The 21063-nt window shown below is 42.5% G+C and overlaps 1 protein-coding gene across 1 annotated transcript; it reads right to left on the reverse strand.

Annotated features, from left to right (window-relative positions):
- Positions 1–6220: 6220 nt before the first annotated feature.
- Positions 6221–20791, reverse strand: SLC35E1 (solute carrier family 35 member E1). Its single transcript, XM_032238058.1, has 6 exons — positions 20298–20791; positions 17547–17617; positions 17141–17278; positions 15640–15765; positions 12106–12351; positions 6221–10467 (listed from the first exon to the last, which is right to left on the reverse strand). Exons 1-6 carry the CDS (start codon positions 20704–20706, stop codon positions 10228–10230), a joined length of 1230 nt encoding a protein of 409 aa, XP_032093949.1. The 5' UTR covers positions 20707–20791; the 3' UTR covers positions 6221–10227.
- Between the last annotated feature and the right edge of the window lie 272 nt (positions 20792–21063).

Consider the following 21063-nt stretch of genomic DNA (forward strand, 5'->3'; position numbering starts at 1 on the left):
GAATCGCCGCTTCATTCATAGAAAGCGGAGGCTAGAGCGTCTCGCGCGATGCTCTGAAGGGTGGGGATTTGAGCAACGTGCTTTTTTTTTAACAGGGTGATCAAATATTGCAGGTTTCTTCCGCCCGGTTATTTTTACGTCCGCCTAGAGAGGTTGGCGGAATCCCTTTATTGAGACGAGATTATTTGCACGCTATTTACACGCGCACACGCATCTTTGTATGGCCGCTTATTGACTCGCGGTGACTCTGGGTGGTTTACAAAAATAACCCAATATACAAACAATAAAAAACAATTCACCCCCACCCCCGCAACATCAATCAATCTGACAAACCACTTGGTGGGCTTCTTCGCACTCTGGGTTACCCACGCCCTTTGGCAAAGCCAGGTCTTCAGGGTCTTGGGAAAGTGACGACCCTTTGAGAGCTGTATACAACGAAATTCCATTTTAATATATGCCGATTAGTGTACATTCAAAGTGACAATAAAAAGTTTGTTGTATTCTATTTTGTTTGTTTGTTTATTTGTCAAACATGTATAAGATAGTAGGTATAAGTATGAACATAAACATGAACAAAGGAAGTAAATCGGGTTCCGGATCCCATTGCAACTGGTATGGTGCAACGGGGCCGGCGTCCACATGAACGTGTGCAACGCGCATGCATCCTTACCTATTGCGATGCCTCCACGAGCCTCTGTGACGCTCCAGCTGCTCGGCGGAGCATCGCGCAGGGCCGTGCGCTCCATGTGCGGAAGTGCCGAAGAGCTCAAATACAGGTAAGGAGCTCGGGGTGGGCAGGTGGGCCCTCCGGAGCACCATACCAGAACGGTACCTGGTGCTCCGGGCAGGCACCAGTACCCCTGTACCGGGGCGTACCGCCTGCAACCCACCACTGAAGTAAATACAGATAAATGAGTACAATAAGATGGACAGTAGGCATGCTGGTGCACTTATGCACGCCCCGTTTGCGGACCTCTTAGGAATGGGGTGAGGTCCATGATAGACAGTTTGAGGTTGAAGCTGTGGGGGTTTGAGGATGTAACAACAGTCAGGTAGAGCATTCCAGGCGTTGACCACTCTGATGCTTAAGTTGTATTTTCTGCAATCAAGTTTGGAGGAGTTTACCTGGAGTTTGAATCAGTTGTTTGCCCGTGTATTATTGTGCTTGAAGCTGAAGAACTCGTTGACAGGTAGGACATTGTAGCAGACAATTTTTTGTACCATGCTTACATTGGACTGCAGGCGGCGCAGTTCCAGATTGTCCAAGGCCAAAATTTCAAGCCTGGTGACATAAGGGATTGTGAGTAGAGGAATGGAGTACTCTTCTTGTGAAAGGCCTCTGAACCAGCTCAGTCTTGTTAATGTCCAATATAGAGTGTGGATTCCAGGTGGATGAGCTATATTCAATAATTGGTCGGCAAAGGTTTTGTATGCCCTAGTTAACAACACAATGTAACCTGAGAAGAAAGAAGCTTCGCAAGATAAGGTTAACAACTTTTAATGCCCTTTTGGCCATGCTGTTACATGGCTCTGGGGCTTAGATCATTTGAAATTAGTACTATTCTATTCTGTTCTGTTCCTGAATTTCCGGTTTGCCTGTAGGGCCGTTTTTTTGTCCTCCGGAGGCTTCAGGGAAGCCTCCGGAAACCTCCGGAGGGTGAAAAACAGCCTCAAAAGAAGGCCGAAGTCAGTTGGCCAGTGTGCACATGCATGTTGGCCAGTTGACAGGGCAACGCCTCGCGTGCCCTGACAAATGGCTCCGTGTGCCACCTGTGGCACGCGTGCCATAGGCTCACCATCACAGTTCTATTCTATTCTATTCTGTGTCACACTAGGGGCCAATCTACTCTCCACAGAGATGATGTTCCAAAGGAAGGGAGCCACCATGAAGGCTCTTACTCTGGGTCCCACTAAATGGATCTTAGGAGTGCGGCAGTGGTGGCTCCGGATCCTGTTGCAACCAGTACGGTGCAACGGGGCCTTGTATTCCCCACATGAATGCGTGCAGCACATGCGCGCACCACGCATATGTGTCCTTACCTCCATGATGCCTCCTTGACGCTCCAGCTGCTCAGTGGAGCATCGCGCAGGCGCTGTACACTCCATGTGCATGTGCCGAAGCACTGAAGAGCTCAAATACAGGTAAGGAGCTCAGGCGGGCAGGTGCACCCTCCAGAGCACTGTACGGGAATGATACCCGATGCTCCCGGCAGGCACCAATACGCCCGTACTGGGGCGTACTGCCTTCAACCCACCACTGGAGAGGGGACCCGCAACATCCACTGCATCCCTGCTCTGATGAATCCAATAGATGCGACCAGGAAAAGTCTCTTATCTGCACATTAAAATATTTAGAAACTGCTCATTTCACTCACAGAGCCAAGAAAACATATCATGTTTGCCTGAAAATAAGAGAGGATCTTATTTTGTTTTGATCCCCGAAATAAGCACTTGACCGTATTTTTGGGGAGGTCTTATTATTTTTGATGTGCAGGAGGTGGCGAGCATGGTCACCTCATGGCTGCTGTCGTGTTGCAATAGTTTCGGGGAGGGCTTGTTTTCAGGGGAGGGCTTATTTTAGCACATGCGCTCAATTGCCCGATTGGGTTTATTATCCGGGGGAGGTCTTATTTTCGGGGAAACAGAGTAGTTAATTTTCTGTCATGTAAAAAAATTACATTTTGGCAACATCCTTGGACCTACGTGTTTTTAGAACTTTGTTATCACAAGACATCAGTAACAAGATCAGGAAAATGTCTCTGTAAGGTTGTGTAGGAAGCCCTCTCCAAGAAAAATCAAATATCCTAGGACAGTGATGGTGAATCTTTTTTGGCTCACATGCCATAAGTGGGGGGAGTGCAGGGGGAGCGTGTGCGGGCGTGCCGCACCCATAATGCAATGCGCTACCCCCCCAGTGCGCATGCGCACACTACAGGCCCTCCACCCCATTTTTTGCATGCTTTTTTTGCCCTCCCCAGGCTCTAGAGGCTTTATAGGAGCCTGAGGAGGACAAAAACAGCCTACCCCGTGCCTCCGGAAGCTTCAGGGACAGTCAAAACGACCCTCCGAGCAAACCAGAAGTCCATTCTTGAACTTCCGGTTTGCCCATAGGGCCAGTTTTTTGCACTCCGGAGGCTTCAGGGAAGCTCATGAAGCCTCCGGAGTGCCTCGGGGGGGGGGGGGGGAGGCTATTTTTGCCCTCCTCAGGCTCCTATAAAGCGTCTGGAGCCTGAGGAGGGCGAAAAATGGCTTTAAAAAAGGATGAGCTCAGCTGGCCAGCGCGCACATACACACTGGCCAGCTGTCAGGGCAGCACCTCACATGACCTGAGAAATGGCTCTGCGTGCCACCTGTGGCACGTGTGCCACAGGTTCGCCATCACTGTCCTAGGAAATATTGAAAAGGCAGAATATTATATTTCCCTGGATGTGAAAAGGGAGAAACATGTTTTAAAGACAGAATAGCTCCCTGCAGCTTCCTGCCCCCACCCACTTTGTCAATGGGCTATTAAGATGCCCAAGCCAATCCCTTTACATAATAAAGAGTTCTCCCCTTCAGCTCCAGGGGATGGGATTAAGGCATGATAATATTGGCCCTTTACTCAACTCACCATATGGCATCTGAGAACGCAACCAAACCTGGATGCAAAACACAGCCTAGAGAGTTGCCCCTGTGGCCCCATGGGAGTCTGACAACCAATCAGAATATATTTCTTACACAGGAACAGGAAACAGAGAGGTGGGGCTGAACAGGTTATAAAAAGCCCAGCAAGCCCCTTCCTCGGCCCTTTGTCTCTTCTTCCTCACCCAACATCTGGAAGCATGTGATCACCTTTTCTGTTCAGGACTCAAGCCATGTGGTCCTGTCCACCATTTAACCATCTTTCCAAGCAGCCTCCATGTCTCCAGTGTCTTTTTCCCACACTTGGAGTCGAACCCAGAAGGGCATTTCTTTCAACAGTTGCTTACTTTTTCTTTCATAATCACCTAGCCAAATGTGCATTCTTGCTCTCAGATGGACTCTGTTTGCGGATGGAGACCAGTAATGATCAGAGGAAATCTTTCAAGTTGTTTACACAACCAATAGTACTTGATGGGAAGGCCTGCTGTTGTCACTGCACTTCTCTTCAGTGTTGTTTTAGGTTTGGCTCCCACCCCAAACGACCTCCCTCTCAAAATCACCATTGCCTACCTTCTGAAGACACAACTTATTTTTAACAAGAAAACAAAAGATGCCAGTAACATCAAGTAGCAGGCAGGGGGAATTGCAATAGCACTTAGACATATACTTACAGATAGTCCTCGACTTACAACCACAATCGAGCCCAGAATTTATGTGGCGAAGTGAGAAATTTGTTAAATGAATTTTGCCCCATTTTACGACTTCTCTTGCCACATTTGTTAAGTGAATCACTGCAATTGTTAAATTAGGGATATGGTTGTTAAGTGAAGCTGGCTTCCCCAGTGACTTTGTCAGAAGCTCACAAAAAAGATCACATGACCCCGGGACACTGCAGCTGTCATAAATATGAATCAGTTGTCAAGCATCCTAATGTGAATCATGCCACCGTGGCGATGCTGCAACGGTCCTAAGTGTAAAAAATGGTCATAAATCATTTTTTTGTATTGTTGCAACTTCAGTCACTAAATTAACTGTTTTAAGTCGAGGACTATCTGTAGTGCTTTATAGTACTCTCTAAGCAGTTTACAGGGTCAGCATATTGACCCCAACAAACTGGGTTGTTTTACTGACCTTGAAACCAGTCAGGATTGAACTCCTGGCAGTGAGCTGCAATACTGCATTCTAACCACTGCGCCACCACGGAATGACTGATGTACCCAAACGGAAGAATATGAATGAATGTCGGTCTGCAGAGGGAGAATACAGGGGGAAAAAGATGAGTACAGCTAGTCCCTTATTTACAGCAGTTCATTCAATGGCTGTTTGAAGTTACAACTAACTTTTTCATCCTAACACATCGCTGCAACATCCCCATGGTCATATCATCAAAATTCAGACTCTTGGCTACTGACATATTTATGACTGTTGGTGTGTCCTGGGCTCATGTGATCAACTTTTGTAACCTTCTGATAAACTAAGTTAATGGGGAAGCCAGATTCATTCAACAACCGTGCAACTAACTTAATAACTACAGGGATTCACTTAACAGCTGTGCTAAGAAAGGTTGTAAAATGGGGCAAAATTCATTTTAACTGTCTCACTTAGCCACAGAAATGTTGGCCTCAATTGTGGTTGAGACTACCTGTATTCAGGAGTGGAACCGTGTTAGGAACTCATGTTAGTTTTTTACAGTGCTAGCAGAACTATTGCCTTACTTCCTTTAAAAGCAAAACCTATATTCATAATTTTCCAAGTCTTCTTCATAAAAAGGACTGAATTCTGTCAAAGGAAACAGATCTCAAATTAAGGGTTACTTCAATAGTGGGGTGCAAAGCAGCTAAGTGTTAAAGTGCTAAAATGAGTGATATCAAGAGCCAGTGCATTGATTACAGTGCTGGACTGGAACCACAGAGACTGAATTCATAGCCCCTGGGAGTGATTTTGGGTCAGTCACTGTTTCAGTCCAACCAATGGTGGATTGGAGATGGTACGCCCCGGTACGGGCATACTGGCGCCTGCCCGGAGCACCAGGTACTGTTTCGGTGTTCCGGAGGGCCCACCCACTCGAGCTCCTTACCTGTCTTTTAAGCCTTTGGCGTTTCCGTGCACACATGGCGCGTACAGCGCCTGCACAATGCTCCGCTGAGCAGCTGAAGCATCGCAGAGGCTTGCAGAGGCGTTGCAGGCAGGTACGATGTAGCAATTCGAACGGGATCTGGAACCCACCACTGAGTCCAACCTACTTCACAGGTTGCTCTTGTGAGAACGAAAATAGAGATCTTTATATGAAGTTGAAGAAAAGCAAGCTAGACATGGAATAAATGTTTATTTATTTATTGGGGTTTTTTTTTGCCACAATAATGCACAAACCTGTGGCATATATTAAAATCTGTAATGATAAGATGATCTGAAGAAACCAGACATTGTGACTTCAGAAAGAATGAAAATCCATAAGTCTTATTATAATTCAGTATTTTTAATGGAGGGAATTCTGACTGACTCATATGCCCTGGCAGTGGTGGAAAGAAGAAAGAAGTTGCCTATAATCTTTAGGAAAAAATGCTGTTACTTTCAACAAAAATTCAATCAGGAAAGTTTCAACTTTGCAGAATTCAGCTTTATTTACATATTCAAATTTAAAAAGCATAATTACAACACACTTTGTTTTATCCAATTTTTTAAATGTGCGGACTAAAAAAATCATGGTTCCTGTACACTTCAAATAAAACCTGAAAAAAGTTCACCTTACTTTAGGACAGGAGTGACTGCATTTATTTATAATATATACATCCACACCTATCAACTCCATTAAATATTCCTTTTTCAGACATTGTCAATGCCATATACAAACCACCGAGATTGCCCCTCTGAGAGGCAAGTGACTAACTACACAAACCTAAACATTTATTTGGAAACAGGCAGGCCCATCTTGCCAGTTTGAAAAGAACAGACTTCCAAATTATTCAGACTCAAAAGCTGAAGCTGGCTCAGGGAGGCTCCACGCACCCTTTCCCAAGCTACCCCAATTCATAAATGACTTAACTTTTTGAAAAAAGTTCCTCCCATGGCAGAGGAGGCTTAGAAATGTTTTAAGACACAGAAAACAGTAAACCAACTTGCCATGCTGCCTAATATGCAGCTTGAACCTAACATTTGTGTTCATACAAAGGAAATGTTTCAGCAAAAAGATATTCCAGCAAGATACTAGAGGGCATGACCAGGATGTGTTGATTCTGCTCTAGTTCTTTTGTTGTTCTTCATGCTCCTAGTAACTCTTTGCATTACGGTTCTAAAAGTAATTGAAAAGGAAGAATCTTCAAAAATTTTAAGGAATTTGTCCTTTACTAAATTCAAATATTCTTGAACTCTATAGCGTAGCTTTCTCCAATCGTTTTTTCTTCAATTCTCATAATTTCTAGTTATCATTGGAATTTGGCCATGTTGGCTGGGATTATGTGAAGTAACATCTAACACGTTTGGAAGACACCAGACTGAGCTAACTTGGTATACCCTGCTCATCGCTAGTTTCTAGTATCCTTTGGTGTTTACAGATTTTTGTCAGTCCACTTTGACTTCTGCAGGTTTCAGAAGCCACCATCCAAGACCTTCATTTGGCTATCCAGGGATGTACATTTAAAAACAAGGCAAGGACATATGTAAATAGTTCTTAGCATGAATTTCCCAAGCACCAAAAATGTCCCTTTTAGTGAGAGACAAATTTTTACTTATTTATGTTTATGTTACTTATTCAAGTTGCTTGTTGAATCTTAGATCTAAAAGCCAATTTTTACAACTTTTACAAGCTAGCTCTTTGTTCTAGTTGATTGTTTTGCTTTGGGGGAATTACGGAAATTTTACAACACATTCAAAGCCAAGTACCCACCGGGATTTCCAATTACATATATACAAGTGCACGTGCACCCCTCCCCCAAGCATACACACATACATACATGCACTGTTATCCTACCACTCACCCCCTCCCAAGACAAATAAGTATGAGAGTAGATGGGACACCTAAAATTAGTATATCAAGCAGGCCCAGAATAAACACAATACTCCAAATGTTGAACTTCACATATATGTGAAATTCACAGGGAACATGTTTTTGGGGGGTGAATCTAATGCATATGCTCTCATCACATGTAGGGCAAAGTCATACCTCATGCTGCTCCCCTTATTTTGGCTCTAATTGGGCTACAACTGCTCAAAACTAAAATAGTACATTAGGACTACACCAATTACGATCAGCATCCTGTTACTAAAACAAGATTCCCAATCTCTCTCACTGCTTCAGAGAATCTAGGCAGAAGGAAGAGAAAATAAACCTCTGTCCAACCTGACAGTGTGAAAGGATACAAAGGGAAGATATGTGATAACATACTATAACTTACTGGCTCTTACTGTTTTATATTGTATTCTGGACTCTAAAAAATCAAAATTGTTATCAGCTTTGCATCGTTAAACCATCAATCAGACTGGAATGTTTAATCAATAGTAGGTGGCAGATTTATGTTCCCAACTGAATTATTGCAACATAGGAACCTGCTCTTTACTGGTCTTAAACTGGGTGAGATCTCAAATGACATTTATTTCACCTACATTTATAAAAAATCTCACAAAGTAGGCTCACTCTCTTTGGACAAACACACTTTTAGTACGGAAATTACTTCACACACATGTAAGAATAATGTCCACTTTTAAATATTGGGACCTTCTGTCCTTCTCAAAAATGAATGAGCTATTTTTGTTTTATAAATCTATGTTCCCCCATTTTTGACTCTGGTCTCCTGCTCAAACTGTACAGAAGTAATTTTAATTTTGTTTCCATTTAGTGGCCAGGCATAAGTCCAAGTCTTGTCGTTTTTTTCTTCCACAGCACACATCTTAAAAAGAGAAAAGTGCTTTCCCACTTTATTCTGTTTGCCATCTGTTTTAGTATTATAAAAAGAGAGGGACTTTGGTAGAGAGACATTCCTGTTTTTCTGCTCTAGGAAGAAGGCAGAAGAGATGAAGCCTAAATAACTTGGAAGGAAAATAGTGTCCTCTTGGCACAGTTATCCTAAACCTTTTGAAATCCTCTGGGAACAGAACAAGGCCAAAGTAACACACCCACCCCTTACCAACCCGTGCAACCTCCCCATATTGCAGCCTTCATGAGGGGCCTTATTACAGAAAGCAAACCTTCTTTTCCAATTGCATACAGCATGGGTGGCTCCCTTTCATCCCGAGCATTTTCTTTTCCACACCCAGGTTAGAGAACCCACGTCTTTAGCTTCCCTTTGCTCAAGGAGAGAGCAGTTTTAAGAAAATCAAATGGGACACCCTAAAGTGGGTGTGTATATTTTGCCTTCCCACCATCAGCAGGGTCCAGTCAAATTTTAAAAACAAACAGACCAAGGTATTTGGCTCCTGTCTAAGACTTGCTTTCTTGTATCAACTAAGGGCCTCTGTCTTACCTGGGAAACCCAGAAACATGATTACAAACCCTTAAGAGCACAGTGGACACGTCAGAGACTTTTGCTGAAGATCTCAGCTAATCATAGTGCATGAGAAAGAACTAGTTGCTCCAGTTTCAGTACCCAGGAAAAGAATTCTTAAGAAGCAAAAAGCAAATGTCATCCACAGCAGGAAAGAAAGTATGAAGATTATTTCAAAGAGACAACATAAACAATCCAGTACACAAATTATGCCCAAATCTGACATCAGGACAGACCAATACTCATAGTGGTATTTTTTTTTTAATGATCCTTGTAAACTAGGAGACCAGAGCCCTCAGAAAATAATTCCTGAAGCTGCATGATATTATTATGAAACTTTGCCCTATGGAGCAAATTGTATGCTACACGGATCTTTTTGCTTCACCTTTTTGTATGAAGGGGGGAAAAAAACCCAAACAAAAAAAGGCGTTGAGACCATGATTAAAACAGGAGCAGGAGAGGGAGGATTTCAGAGCCATATTTGCTACACAGTGCCAGCAGCAAACTCCTGCTATTACATGATTTTTTTTAAAAGAATAAATTCATTCATTCTTTTACCAGAGACTGGAAACTGCTCCCCATTCTTCTTCATTTTTGGCAAAAAAACGCCCTCGTAATGCTGCAAACGAAGGCAGCCAATGAGCAGCAAAGCTACCTTCATTATAGAATACAACAAACCTTCTCCTCTTTTCCACAAAAAAGAGGGTCGGAGAAAAAGAGTTGGTTTTTTTTTTTCCATTTTGAAAATAACTGGAAATGAATGGCAAAAGTAAGGCAGAATGCAAACTCAAAAAGATCTAAAACCAGGAGTGAAAAGAAGGAAAACAGGCCACGCTTGTGCTACCGTGGACAATCAACATGTTCAGGGGCATCTGGCGACCACAGAGGCTCAGAGGCTACAGAACTGGGGCTTTTGCATGGCCATATTTTACCTGATGAAACCCACCCCAGTGGTTTCTTCCACTAGCAACTATTGCTTGGCATGCAGTATCCTCTTCTATAGCATTTATCCCTCCATGGGACAAATGCACAGACCCCGGCTATTCCTTGAGACTAAACAGTCACACAAGTGGAAGGGAAAAACTCCATGTGAAGAGTTCACATTGTTTTAGCAATGTATACGCCCTCGCTAAATATCATAGCGACTGGAGCTATAGAGTGTTGGGTAGTTCTGCCGGGAATACTGGAAGTGATCTGCGAGGACATTGCCTCTGCTGCTACTATACTGGAAATCTCCGTGATGTGCAAAGGAGGCAAGTCCATTCTGAGACTTTTCCGGGGTACTCCAGCGCCGATCCAGGTTTGTTAGATCTCCTGTCGTGATAGGAAGGAGCTGCTTTTTTGCTTCCTGGTTTGCATCGTATTTGGTCTGTAAGATAATTAACATGATCAGCCTCAGAAATCAGAATATCTAATCAAGTACAAACAGCCTAAAGACAAGGGATACATTAACTATCTTGAGAAATATTACATGAGAAACTGTTAACTTGCTCTTTCCATTTATTAATGAGAAATCACTAACTGCACCCATTGGTGATTGATAGGATTAAGAAGTCACCTCAGAGTGTAGAGGATTGAGTAAGGAGTCCATGTGATAAGACACTATGGTAGGCTTCCATCATAGCAAAAGGAAGGACCTATGTCTGAGGAGCAACATGGAAGTATTGCCTTTGGAGTCTTGGAGCAAATAATAAGTCCTAACAGGGCAAGACATAAACTCAAGCCTGATTGGTCAGTTCATTTGACTTCTAGAGTCTCAAATGAAGCCCCTCCCCGCTATTGCATCATAAACCAAGTACTTCAATATTCCTGTAAGAGAATTGAGCCAGACTGACTCCACTTTGGCTGGATGGGATCAATGAAGCAAAGTGGGTGTGGCCATATACATTCACAGACAGAGGTAGGATTTTTGTTGTTGTCATTTTTGAGAGGAAAGCAGAGTTCTTTGCATTTTTGTGTCAGTACTGAACTGTAGCTTGTTATATTAACTGAGTTGTTTTAGTGTAGCGGGCTGCTAAGATTACAGGCCACTAAAGAAGCCCACAAGGCACATCTACCTTATATAGTGTCAAAATTTCTTTGCGATATTTTGAAACAACATATCACCTCCTTCGCATTAAATTCAACTACCAACCTCAGATAAGAGGATAGACTGTTAAAGGCCATTTCAGCTCTCAAGACTGGGGAACTATTTCATTTGATTATTTATAATACTCATCTTTTATAACAATAGTTATAGTAATAATTAGTATTTAAAATTGTCGCATATTTATACTGTAGCTTGTGAGAAATCAACCTAACTTTTGGGTTATCTTTACAATATTTGTCAGAATTAACTCTGTTTCTGTTTTCTTCCAAAAAGGTTAAGGCACATATTGCTTAGTTTTCTATCTTAAAACCATGGAAAACCATGTTGTTGATTTTGTACCATTGAAATTTGGCAAGGTTGAGGATCGATGGAAGATAATATTTGTAGCTCTAGACTAAATTGTGGAGTCTCTGGTGCTCTCTGACCTTGGTTACTTTCTTGCAAGCCTTTCATTAACTAGATAAACGTTATCAGTGATGATGTCACCTGGCTCGATAATGAAACTGCTAGAAAATAACCCAGCTATTTGCAAGAACAAAACTCAGCTCAGAGAATATCAAGGACTCAGTATGTTGAGGAGCTACAAAAAAAGAGAACAATGGACCTCTATGGACGACACTTAAAGTAGAGCTTCATTCACAGAATATTTGAGAAATCAGGAGATAAGAATCCACAAAGACAGAAACATACCCCTTTCTCAAGTCATTAATGAAACTCAAAAGCAGAAGTCATTCTGTTCATTTTGAGGAAACAGGAAATGAATCCTGAGCTAGTCCCACCATTTAAAAAAGTTAAACCTCAGTTATGGTTGAATTCCAGCCTGAGTTCCAACCAGGGCTCAGAGAATGTTCAACTGCATTCATTTTTCATTCACTGTTTGGCCTGAGGTTAAGGGAAGATTTTCCATTGGCTACATACCTTGTTGTACAAAAACACTCCCAGGATAGCAGTCATCATGCCCAGAACATTGGTGGAGGTAACAGGGTTGCGAAGCATGATCAGGGAGACACTAATGACTGTGATCCTTTTTGTGGCATTTGCAACAGAATAACTCAAAGGGCTGATAAGGTTCAGGATGCTGAAGGCAATGACATTCTGGGCAAAGTTGCAGAAACCGCTGATGGCCAAGAGAAGGATGGTCCATGGCCAATGAGCCATTGAACTCTGTGGGAGAAACAGCCTGTGAGACATCAGCTCACTTAAAAGGAACAAAAGCAGCCACAACACACTGATTGTGGTAATTGGTTGGGTGTAACTTAATATGTCTCTAATAAGGCACCAGGATTCCTAGCTTTCAATTCCAAACATTGTTAAAGATATAAAGACACTTTAAAGTAGGTACACGATGTACCCATCTGCAAGTCCTTATATAAAATGTAATTTCCCCCCAGTATCATATTGTTAAAGTATCTTTTTGCCTGTGATTCCAAGTCACTAAATATAGTTCACCATTTGTTGACATAAGACTACATTTATATACACCATAATCATTGTATTCAATTTGTTGAGTAAAGAATTTTCAGTTATGATATATCTTTAGATAGAAATGTCCTTTATTTTTTAACATTTCATTCAAAAAGTACCTCTTAGTGAGAGCATAAATGAAAGAGCCATGACAATTGAATCATCAGCTTGAAAGTTGCTCTATTAAACTAAAACACTCTGTGGAAAAGGTTTGCTTTCATATGATAGAACAAATCAAATACACTTTTTTTCTATAATATACTGAAATCTTACTTGGTTACTCTGTTATGGGTGGTACTTATTTAATGACCAATTGTTCAGCGACCAAAGTTATGATGATGGTGCTGAACAACTGATAGTTATGAACAGTCTTTATATGCCGCATCCCCAGGCTCACCTGAGCACCGTTTGCAACCTATTTTCCTGGCTTCCTACCAAGTCAACCAGGAAGCCAGCAGGAGGTCACAAAAGGTGACCATTTGAAGATCTCACTTAATAACCTGGGATGAGTCACTTAATGACTGTAACTGGGACTGCCAGAATTTCTGTTGCTAAGCAGCAGTCATGTGACATGCTTTATAACCACGTTGCAGCAACAGACTTTACCTTCTTTAATCAAGGACTGCTATTAATATCAGAGAAATGTCCTTTCTTCAAAAGATATAGTTTTATTATTGAATAACTAGTTATTTTAGAATTACTTAACCTGTTAGCATACTATGCATAATTTACCAGGTAGCTGAGATTCTAAGTGCAAAGAAATGGATAGACTCTATAAAATATTTTAAAGGATGAAAAAGTTATCAAGATGTTGCAATAATTTCTAAACTGGAATGGCAGTATTCCAGTGGCACATGGCACTATTCGGATACAATAGTCAAAGATTCTTACTAGCTACACTGGGTACAATTTATTTACTTATGGCCACCTAACTCCTAGCAGACTACACTATAATTTAACAGCAATTATCTTAGTGAGCTATTTGCTAAAAAACAGTAGAACCTAATGACAAGTTTAATATGATTTTGGCATTTAGATTTAGATCTTTCTTCCTTCAAAGAGTTCAACAGTCCTTCAATTTCAACAAACCATTTGAGATTTGCTAGCCTGTCACTTGACCCAAGTTAATACAATGATAAAATCCATAAAAGGCATAAAAACTGAAAAGGCATGAGCAAAAAATAGATTTTGAGCTCCCTCATAAACTCCAGCAACAATTCATTACACATTCTGCCACAAGAAAGGTAAGATTATTTGTGTTATACGATCTATGCCTTTGGCAGGGTCTGCAAAAGTGCCTAGTTAATTACCTAAACTGATCATCATGAAAAAAACCTATTTTTGCAGCCAGTAAGAGTAAACAATGACTGGATGGCACATAATCAATCAAAAGCGAGGGCACTCTGAGGGCTTATAACTGGTTTAGAGCTATTGGGAAGCAGTGCAAATGTTTCAGCACAGTGATAATATGGCAACACCTTTGTAGCCACATTCTGAGCAGTTGCAATTTCGATACTGTCCAAGGGCTTCCCTTCAATACAAAAACGGCAATAGCCTTTGAGGTTACCAGCATCTGAATCGCTAATACCAGGTTTCCATCTCCAGAAAGAGACCCAATTTGTTTTTCAAATAAGCTGATACAAGGCCCCATTCAGGGGTGGGTTCCAACAGTCACTACAGCTGGTTCGCTCATGTGCGCACTTCACGCGCATGCGCAGTGCAATTAAAATTGTTCTGCAACTGAAAAACAAGATGGCACCGCTGACAGCGCCGCCCGGGGAACCAGTACGGGGGCATGGCAGGCCTGGATTGCTGCCAGTTCCAGCGACCCAGGCCACCAAAGCACTACTGGTTTGGCCGAACCTGTCCGAACCGGTAGGAACCCACCACTGGCCCCATTGCCATTGATGTAATGCAGCTGTCCATGCCAGATCCAGGAAGGGCCCCAGATTGTGAACCTGCACCTTCAGGGAGAGTACAACCCTATCCAGCATAGCCTTATCTCCTGAATCTTGAAGTTCAGCCCCTGGATCAGCAACAACTCCATCTTGACTGGTTTCAGCGTCACTTTGTTCTCCCACATTCAGTCCTTTACAGCCAGGAAACTTGCAGAAGCTCTCGAGACATCCAACCCTGAGCTCGCAGGAAAGGAGAAGTATAACTGAGTATCATCAGCATACCGACCGTGACTAGCTCCAAACCCAGCAGCCTCACACAAATATTAAATAGGATTAAACTTTGCATGATCTGCAGGACAATCCCAGGAGTTGAGCAACAGTCTCTCATGACACTACTTGGTAGTGCCTTGAAGTGAAAGAGCAGAATTGCTGAAAACAATACCTTTAACTTTCAGCTTTTGCAATAGTCCTAGCAGGTTGGCATGATCAATAGTATCAAAATGTAGGTTACAGGAACAACAATGGGATTGCATTTTCCTTCTCTCTTTCTCCCAGCAATGGTTTACTTTTTTATTGCAAATTTCACTATTTATTTTTACATTAACAAGATACTAAATAAGGTACAACATGTGTATACATTTCAATAATTGAAAAAAAGTTATTTAAGTAAAAACAAACATCTTATCCTGAATCTTTCCATCTCTACATTATTCATTTTCTACAACTGGCTGAGCTCTTCCATCTAAGTACCCTTCTTCTTGTCTACCAGAAGACTACAAACTCCACTAAAGAGCATAGGCTCAAAAAATGTCTACAAATTTCAAGAATTCAGTCAACCCGTCATTCAAGTTCCGTTTTGGAGCTCTTGTGGTTTTATTGCTAATATGCTCAAAGTCCTTCATGATGATCAAAATCTGGGTTCAATACCAGTTCTAAGAAGCTAAGACAAAAATATGGGAGGGCTGCAATGGGAAATATGATAGAAATACCACCCAAAAAGTAATGGGAGCCTCCTGACCCCAACTTACTCCAAGAGCATACCGGTACTTCAAGTCAAAGGTCATTTTCTACAGGCTTAGTTAGCACTTACCAAGTCATTTTCTACCAGGAATGAGGATAGATCAACCAGCACCCATGTTGGGATCATGAAAAACACAGCATGGCACCCAAGGATGTTCAACAGACGGAGATGGTGTATTCGTGAATCTCTTAAAACCTGCAAGAATGAAGAATTCAGAAACAGCCCACCTTCCAAGGATTTCTTTAAATTGCTTTTCTTCCTGTAAACTGAAATGTAATTGCTATATCTCAAACACACAATTTCTTTACCTGTGTGCAACTAAACACAGTGGCAATGATTAAGCCATTTTTCCTAATCTGATGACCTACAGATAAGTTGCATCTCAGCTTTCAGAATTCCCAGCCTTCATAGCTGTTGGGCAATGTTGAGACTGTAGAGAAGAGCAGCAAAGATGACAAAGGCTAAAGCATATGATGAACCGTTGTGGGAACTGGGATGTATAGTCTAATGAGGAGAGGGACAAGGGATGACATTTTTTCCAATATTAGAAGGGTTGCAACAGAAGAGGAGGTTAACCTATCTCCAAAATACCTGATGATAGGACAAGAAGCAATGGAAGCAACCTTATCAAGGAGAGATGCAGTCTAAAGCGAAGGAGAAATTTTCTGACAGTGAGAGCAATTAACCAGTGGAACGGCTTGCCTCCAGAAGTTGTGGATTACTGTACTGCAGGCTTTGTGGAGATTGGACAGCCATTTTTCCAGAGTGGTATAGGCCTTCCTGCTTTTGCAGGGGGTTGGACTAGAAGACACCTTCCAACTGTTTGTTTTTTTGTATTCTGTATAAATGAAATCTTATTTTGAGTCAGAGGCACCAAGTTGAAAAATCTTGACTAAATAATAAAATTTGAAAAATTTGGACAATACTAGCATCTAACTACAAACTAATTGGGTGACTCTAAGTGTGTCTGCCAGTCTGTCTTAAAAAGCCCCCAACCAACTTCTTTAAGCTAGTCAAGAAATCATATTATACATTTAATTGCTAACTTTTAAGTACTTAAAATCCTGAAGCCTGAACATTCATCAGATAAACTAACATACAGAGTCCAACTCACTTAGTGCTATATATTAGTTTAGACTAAAGTAGATTTGGACATTTAAGGTTCGATGTGCTGTGAGAATTCAACCATATTCTTACAATGCTATGTGAAGGCCATCGTATTAAGGCATGTTATTGGAGCATAATAATGTGGATTGTAAACCTGGTTTTAGCGTGTTGTGAACATAAACTACCAGCTAACTTAAGGTAATCCTCCCCTACTCTCCATCTATATGAGTTTTCCATCTATAAATTGGTTAACAATTGCAGCTCAGACTTTGTGTACCACAAAGAAATTTTTGAGTTTCTACACCATTGGACAGCATTAGAGAATATTAATTTGAAACCTGAATATATTGCACGTTTGTTACAAAGACCGACAGCATAATCATTGATGCAGAAATATCAAGAATATTTGCAAATGTGTATCCAAATGCAAATACATTCATTAAAACAAATAACCGCAGGGTACCTTCTTAGAGAAAATATTCTGAAGGGAGAAGCAGAGTGTTGCAGCCAAGGCACTGATAAGTCCCCAAGTATCAAATGAGAGTTCTGTAACTGTAGCCAGCAGGACTCCACCAATAATAGGGATGAGGGATAAATATACCTGCCAGAAGGAAAGAAAAAAAAACACTCCTATTTATTTATTAATTAAATGTGTTTGCCACCCATCTCACTTCAAGGCAACTCTGAGCAGCTTACTTATACGGGACAGCAGCTGTTTCCTCCTAAGTTCAGGTAGTACAGAAAGTTTATGCAAGCCTCACAAAACTCACTTGCCAAATGTTTTCTTTTCCCAGATAAACATTTCAATGGAACAACTGCAGAGAAGCATCAAATACTTCACCCCTCTGACTACTCTTTATTACTCTTACCTTGGTGGTCTGCTTTTCCTTCATGATGATTCTTGACAGGAGAACAACCCAAATAGGCATTGTTGCTTTAACTGGAAAGAGGAGGAAGGGCACAGAATTAAAGTGAGAAACGGAGGCCATCAACAAGGCCTGCGAAATAAAAGCTACTTAGAAACTGATATATGGCATGCAGATATTGCTCAACACAATGTAATGCAGTATAAATATTTGTTCAACCACCACTTCTGTATGCAAAAGCTACTAGATTACCTGACACTTTTTCCTAAACCACTTCCTGCTTCACAACTAAACTACGTGCTAACTATGCTTTGTTTTGAAAAAAATAAGGACTGCTTTTCTAAAAATAAGATACAAAAACCTTGCCTGAACACAACTGTTAATATGCAAATAAACGAGAAACTTAGTGTGAAATACAGTAGTCCTCGACTTACAATAGTTGGTTTAGTGACCATTTGACGTTACAATGACACTGAAAAAAGTGATGTATGACTATTTTTCACACGACTGCTGAAGCATCTCCAGGGGACACAGGATCAAAATTCATATACTTGGCAACTGGCTCATATTTATGACACCGACAATGTACCAGGGTCATGTGATCACCTTTTTGCGACTTTCTGACAAGCAAAGTCAATGGGAAAGCCTGATTCACTTAACAACTGTAGCAAGAAAGGTCGTAAAATGGGGCAAAACCCGCTTAACAACTATCTCGCCTGGCCACAGAAACTTTGGGCTCAATTGTTGTCATACGTCAAGGAGAACCGTACTGAAACATATTTTTACCTCCACAACAATTCTGCAATTAATTAAAGATAAATGGAGAGATCAAGGTTGCATGGGACTTATGAGATTAATTAAATACGTTTGAAGGTTTTTTGGCGGCAGTATCCTTTGTCAGTGAAATAAATTTACTTGAGGAACAAAACTTTTTATTCCCTCAGCTTCTCCCGTAGACCCCTGCAGCAGAATATGATACTGTACAAAATGCATGGGGGGGGGGGGAGAATAAATTGTACCCCTCATTCCTCCTCCCACATGTTATTTATACTGACAGAAGATCTTTACATGAAGATGGTTCACTGGATTTCATTATTAGACAGCTGAACCCTCAGTTTTCCCTGTGTTCGCTTCCCTCTTAAGAACTATCAGGCATTCTGGTTGAACCAGAATATTGGCAGTAAAAACTTTTTTTAAAAAACAATACCATACCTCCAGGCATGCTTTTTCTTCCTCAATATAAGTAAAAACATTCTCTTGAAGTTCTGCCAACATTCTACACATAGATGGAAACAGCCTGGTAATCTAATGAAAACTGATACGTCCATATAGAGGAAGCCCTCCTTCTAGCTCTTTACAAATCCACTTGTGAACCAAGTTTAGTTTAGCACTGAACTATGAAGAGAAATACAAATAGTCCTTGACTTACAACAGTTTGTTTAATGACCTTTTGATGTAAAAGCGATTTATGACCATTTTTCACACTTACGATTGCAGCATCCCCATGGTCATGCGGTCAAAATTCAGACTCTTGCAACTGGTTGATATTTATAATGGTTGCAGTGTCACGCTTGCAGTGTACCGTTGTAAGTTTTTTGCGACCTTCTGACAACAAAGTCAATAGGGAAGTTAGATTCACTTAAACTTCGCCTAAAGATCCACCTAAACTTAACAATCATGTTACTCATTTAACAACTGCACTGATTCATTCAACAACTGTGGCAAGAAAGGTTGTAAAATGGGGCAACATTCACTTAACAACAAAAATTGGGGGCTTCATTGGGGTTGTAAGTCGAGGACTACCTGTAACCAAGATTCCAACTCATCCTTAGTCACAAATGTTCACTGGGCAATATTGGGCCAATCACTTCCTCTTAATCCACCTTACCTCACAAGGCAGTTGTGGGGATAACAGGAAACAGCATAATACACTGCTACACCTTTGGATTAGCAGTCACAGAGTATTGACTGGGATCAAAGGCACCCAGTTTTTCTATCTAGCCCACCTTAGCCGTAGATAGAACCTTACTAGTGACTTTGGGCCAGTCATTCTCTCGGCTCAACATACCCCACAAGGTTATTCCTGGGGAGAAAATAGGAAGAAATGCTACCACTAGGTATGCTGTCGTAGGTCGACCAATGCGCAAGATAGTGTAGTTAGTTGCGAAGTTGTGTCCGAACTGTCGTGACCCCATGGACAACATTCCTCCAGGCCTTCCTGTCCTCTACCATCCTCTGGAGTCCATTTAAGCTCACGCTGACTGCTTTAGTGACTCCATCCAGCCACCTCATTCCCTGTCGTCCCCTTCTTCTTTTGCCCTCAATCTTTCCCAGCATCGGGCTCTTCCCTAGTGAGTCCTTCCTTCTAATTAGGTGGCCAAAGTATTTGAGTTTCATCTTCAGGATCTGGCCTTCTATAGAGCAGTCAGGGTTGATCTCCTCTAGGACGGACAGGTTGGATCACCTTGCAGTCCAAGGGACTCGCAAGATAGTAATCTCTGAGAAATAAAGGGCAGTTAGTAGAAGTGCTTCCTTCTTTTTCCATTGCTCAACCCCAGGCCCGGGAGGGGGTGGGGGAACCATGCTATTTCCATTGCAAGTATATCCGCAGGTGATATTTCACGATCTCTCCTCCTCTCTCTACAAAACCGGAAACAAGTGAAGAGCATCTTTCCCACCCATCTTTTCCTTTTAAACCTGAAAGCACTCTGCACATGCACCAGAGCCTCCCTCCCCCCCCAAAAAAAATCATACCGGTGTGAGCGTAGGAAATCGGGACGCGCCAGAGGGAGACGTGGGCCGAGACGGAGGCCAAGTACTTGCCGAAAGCCAGCGGGAGGATGAGGCGGGGGTACGCGCGAGGGGGCAGCTGGGCAGGGCTGGCGGCGGGCACGCGCCAGGCCCGCAGCAAAGGGGGCAGGAGCGCCACCAGGCCCAGCACGTGGCAGAGGGAGACGGTGACGGGCCGTGGGAAGTCGCCCAGGAGCACCTTGTTCACCACGTTCCCGCCGGCGCTCAGCGCGTACCATACCAGGCAGAGCGCAGGGACGCGAAAGAGCCCCGTGGACCCGCGAGGGGGCGCGCCGGAGGGGCCGGTGGGCGAGGGGGGGACGGGAGGGGGGAGGAGGAGACCAGGAGGCGGCGGCGGCGGAGGCGACACCATCCTCGGGTCAGGGAGAAGAGCTGCACCGGTGCCTCTGCAGCCGGGCCGGAGCCGCTTTGCCTTTTTTTTTTCCGTCTCCCGGACGCGTCACTTCCGCACAGCCGGCGGAAGCGGAGTGCCATAGCGACGGAAGCCGGGGAGACGGCTACGTTCAGTTTCAGAAAAAAGCGAAGTCCTCACCGGGTGGTCCTGGCAACGGCGAAGGAGCGAGCTGGTTTCTCTTCCTTTGCGGTGAGCGGCACCGGGGGAGGGAAACGACTACGCTGCCTTAGCTCCCAAAGTTTGAGGGGTTTTATTATATTGTGGGAGTTTCATCACTGGAAGCTTTCAAGAAGAGACTGGACTTCCATCTGTCAA

This window comes from Thamnophis elegans, chromosome 1 (genome assembly GCF_009769535.1).
Source record: "Thamnophis elegans isolate rThaEle1 chromosome 1, rThaEle1.pri, whole genome shotgun sequence".
Taxonomy (NCBI): domain Eukaryota; kingdom Metazoa; phylum Chordata; class Lepidosauria; order Squamata; family Colubridae; genus Thamnophis; species Thamnophis elegans.

Excerpts from the sequence above, each read along its gene's own strand:
- SLC35E1 (XM_032238058.1), bottom strand. The coding sequence starts at position 20,706 with ATGGTGTCGCCTCCGCCGCCGCCGCCTCCTGGTCTCCTCCTCCCCCCT. Across the intron at positions 17,618-20,297 it reads GATTTCCTACGCTCACACCG|TTAAAGCAACAATGCCTATT; the intron begins GTATGATTTTTT and ends TCCTCTTTCCAG. Across the intron at positions 10,468-12,105 it reads GAGTGTTTTTGTACAACAAG|ACCAAATACGATGCAAACCA; the intron begins GTATGTAGCCAA and ends ATTATCTTACAG.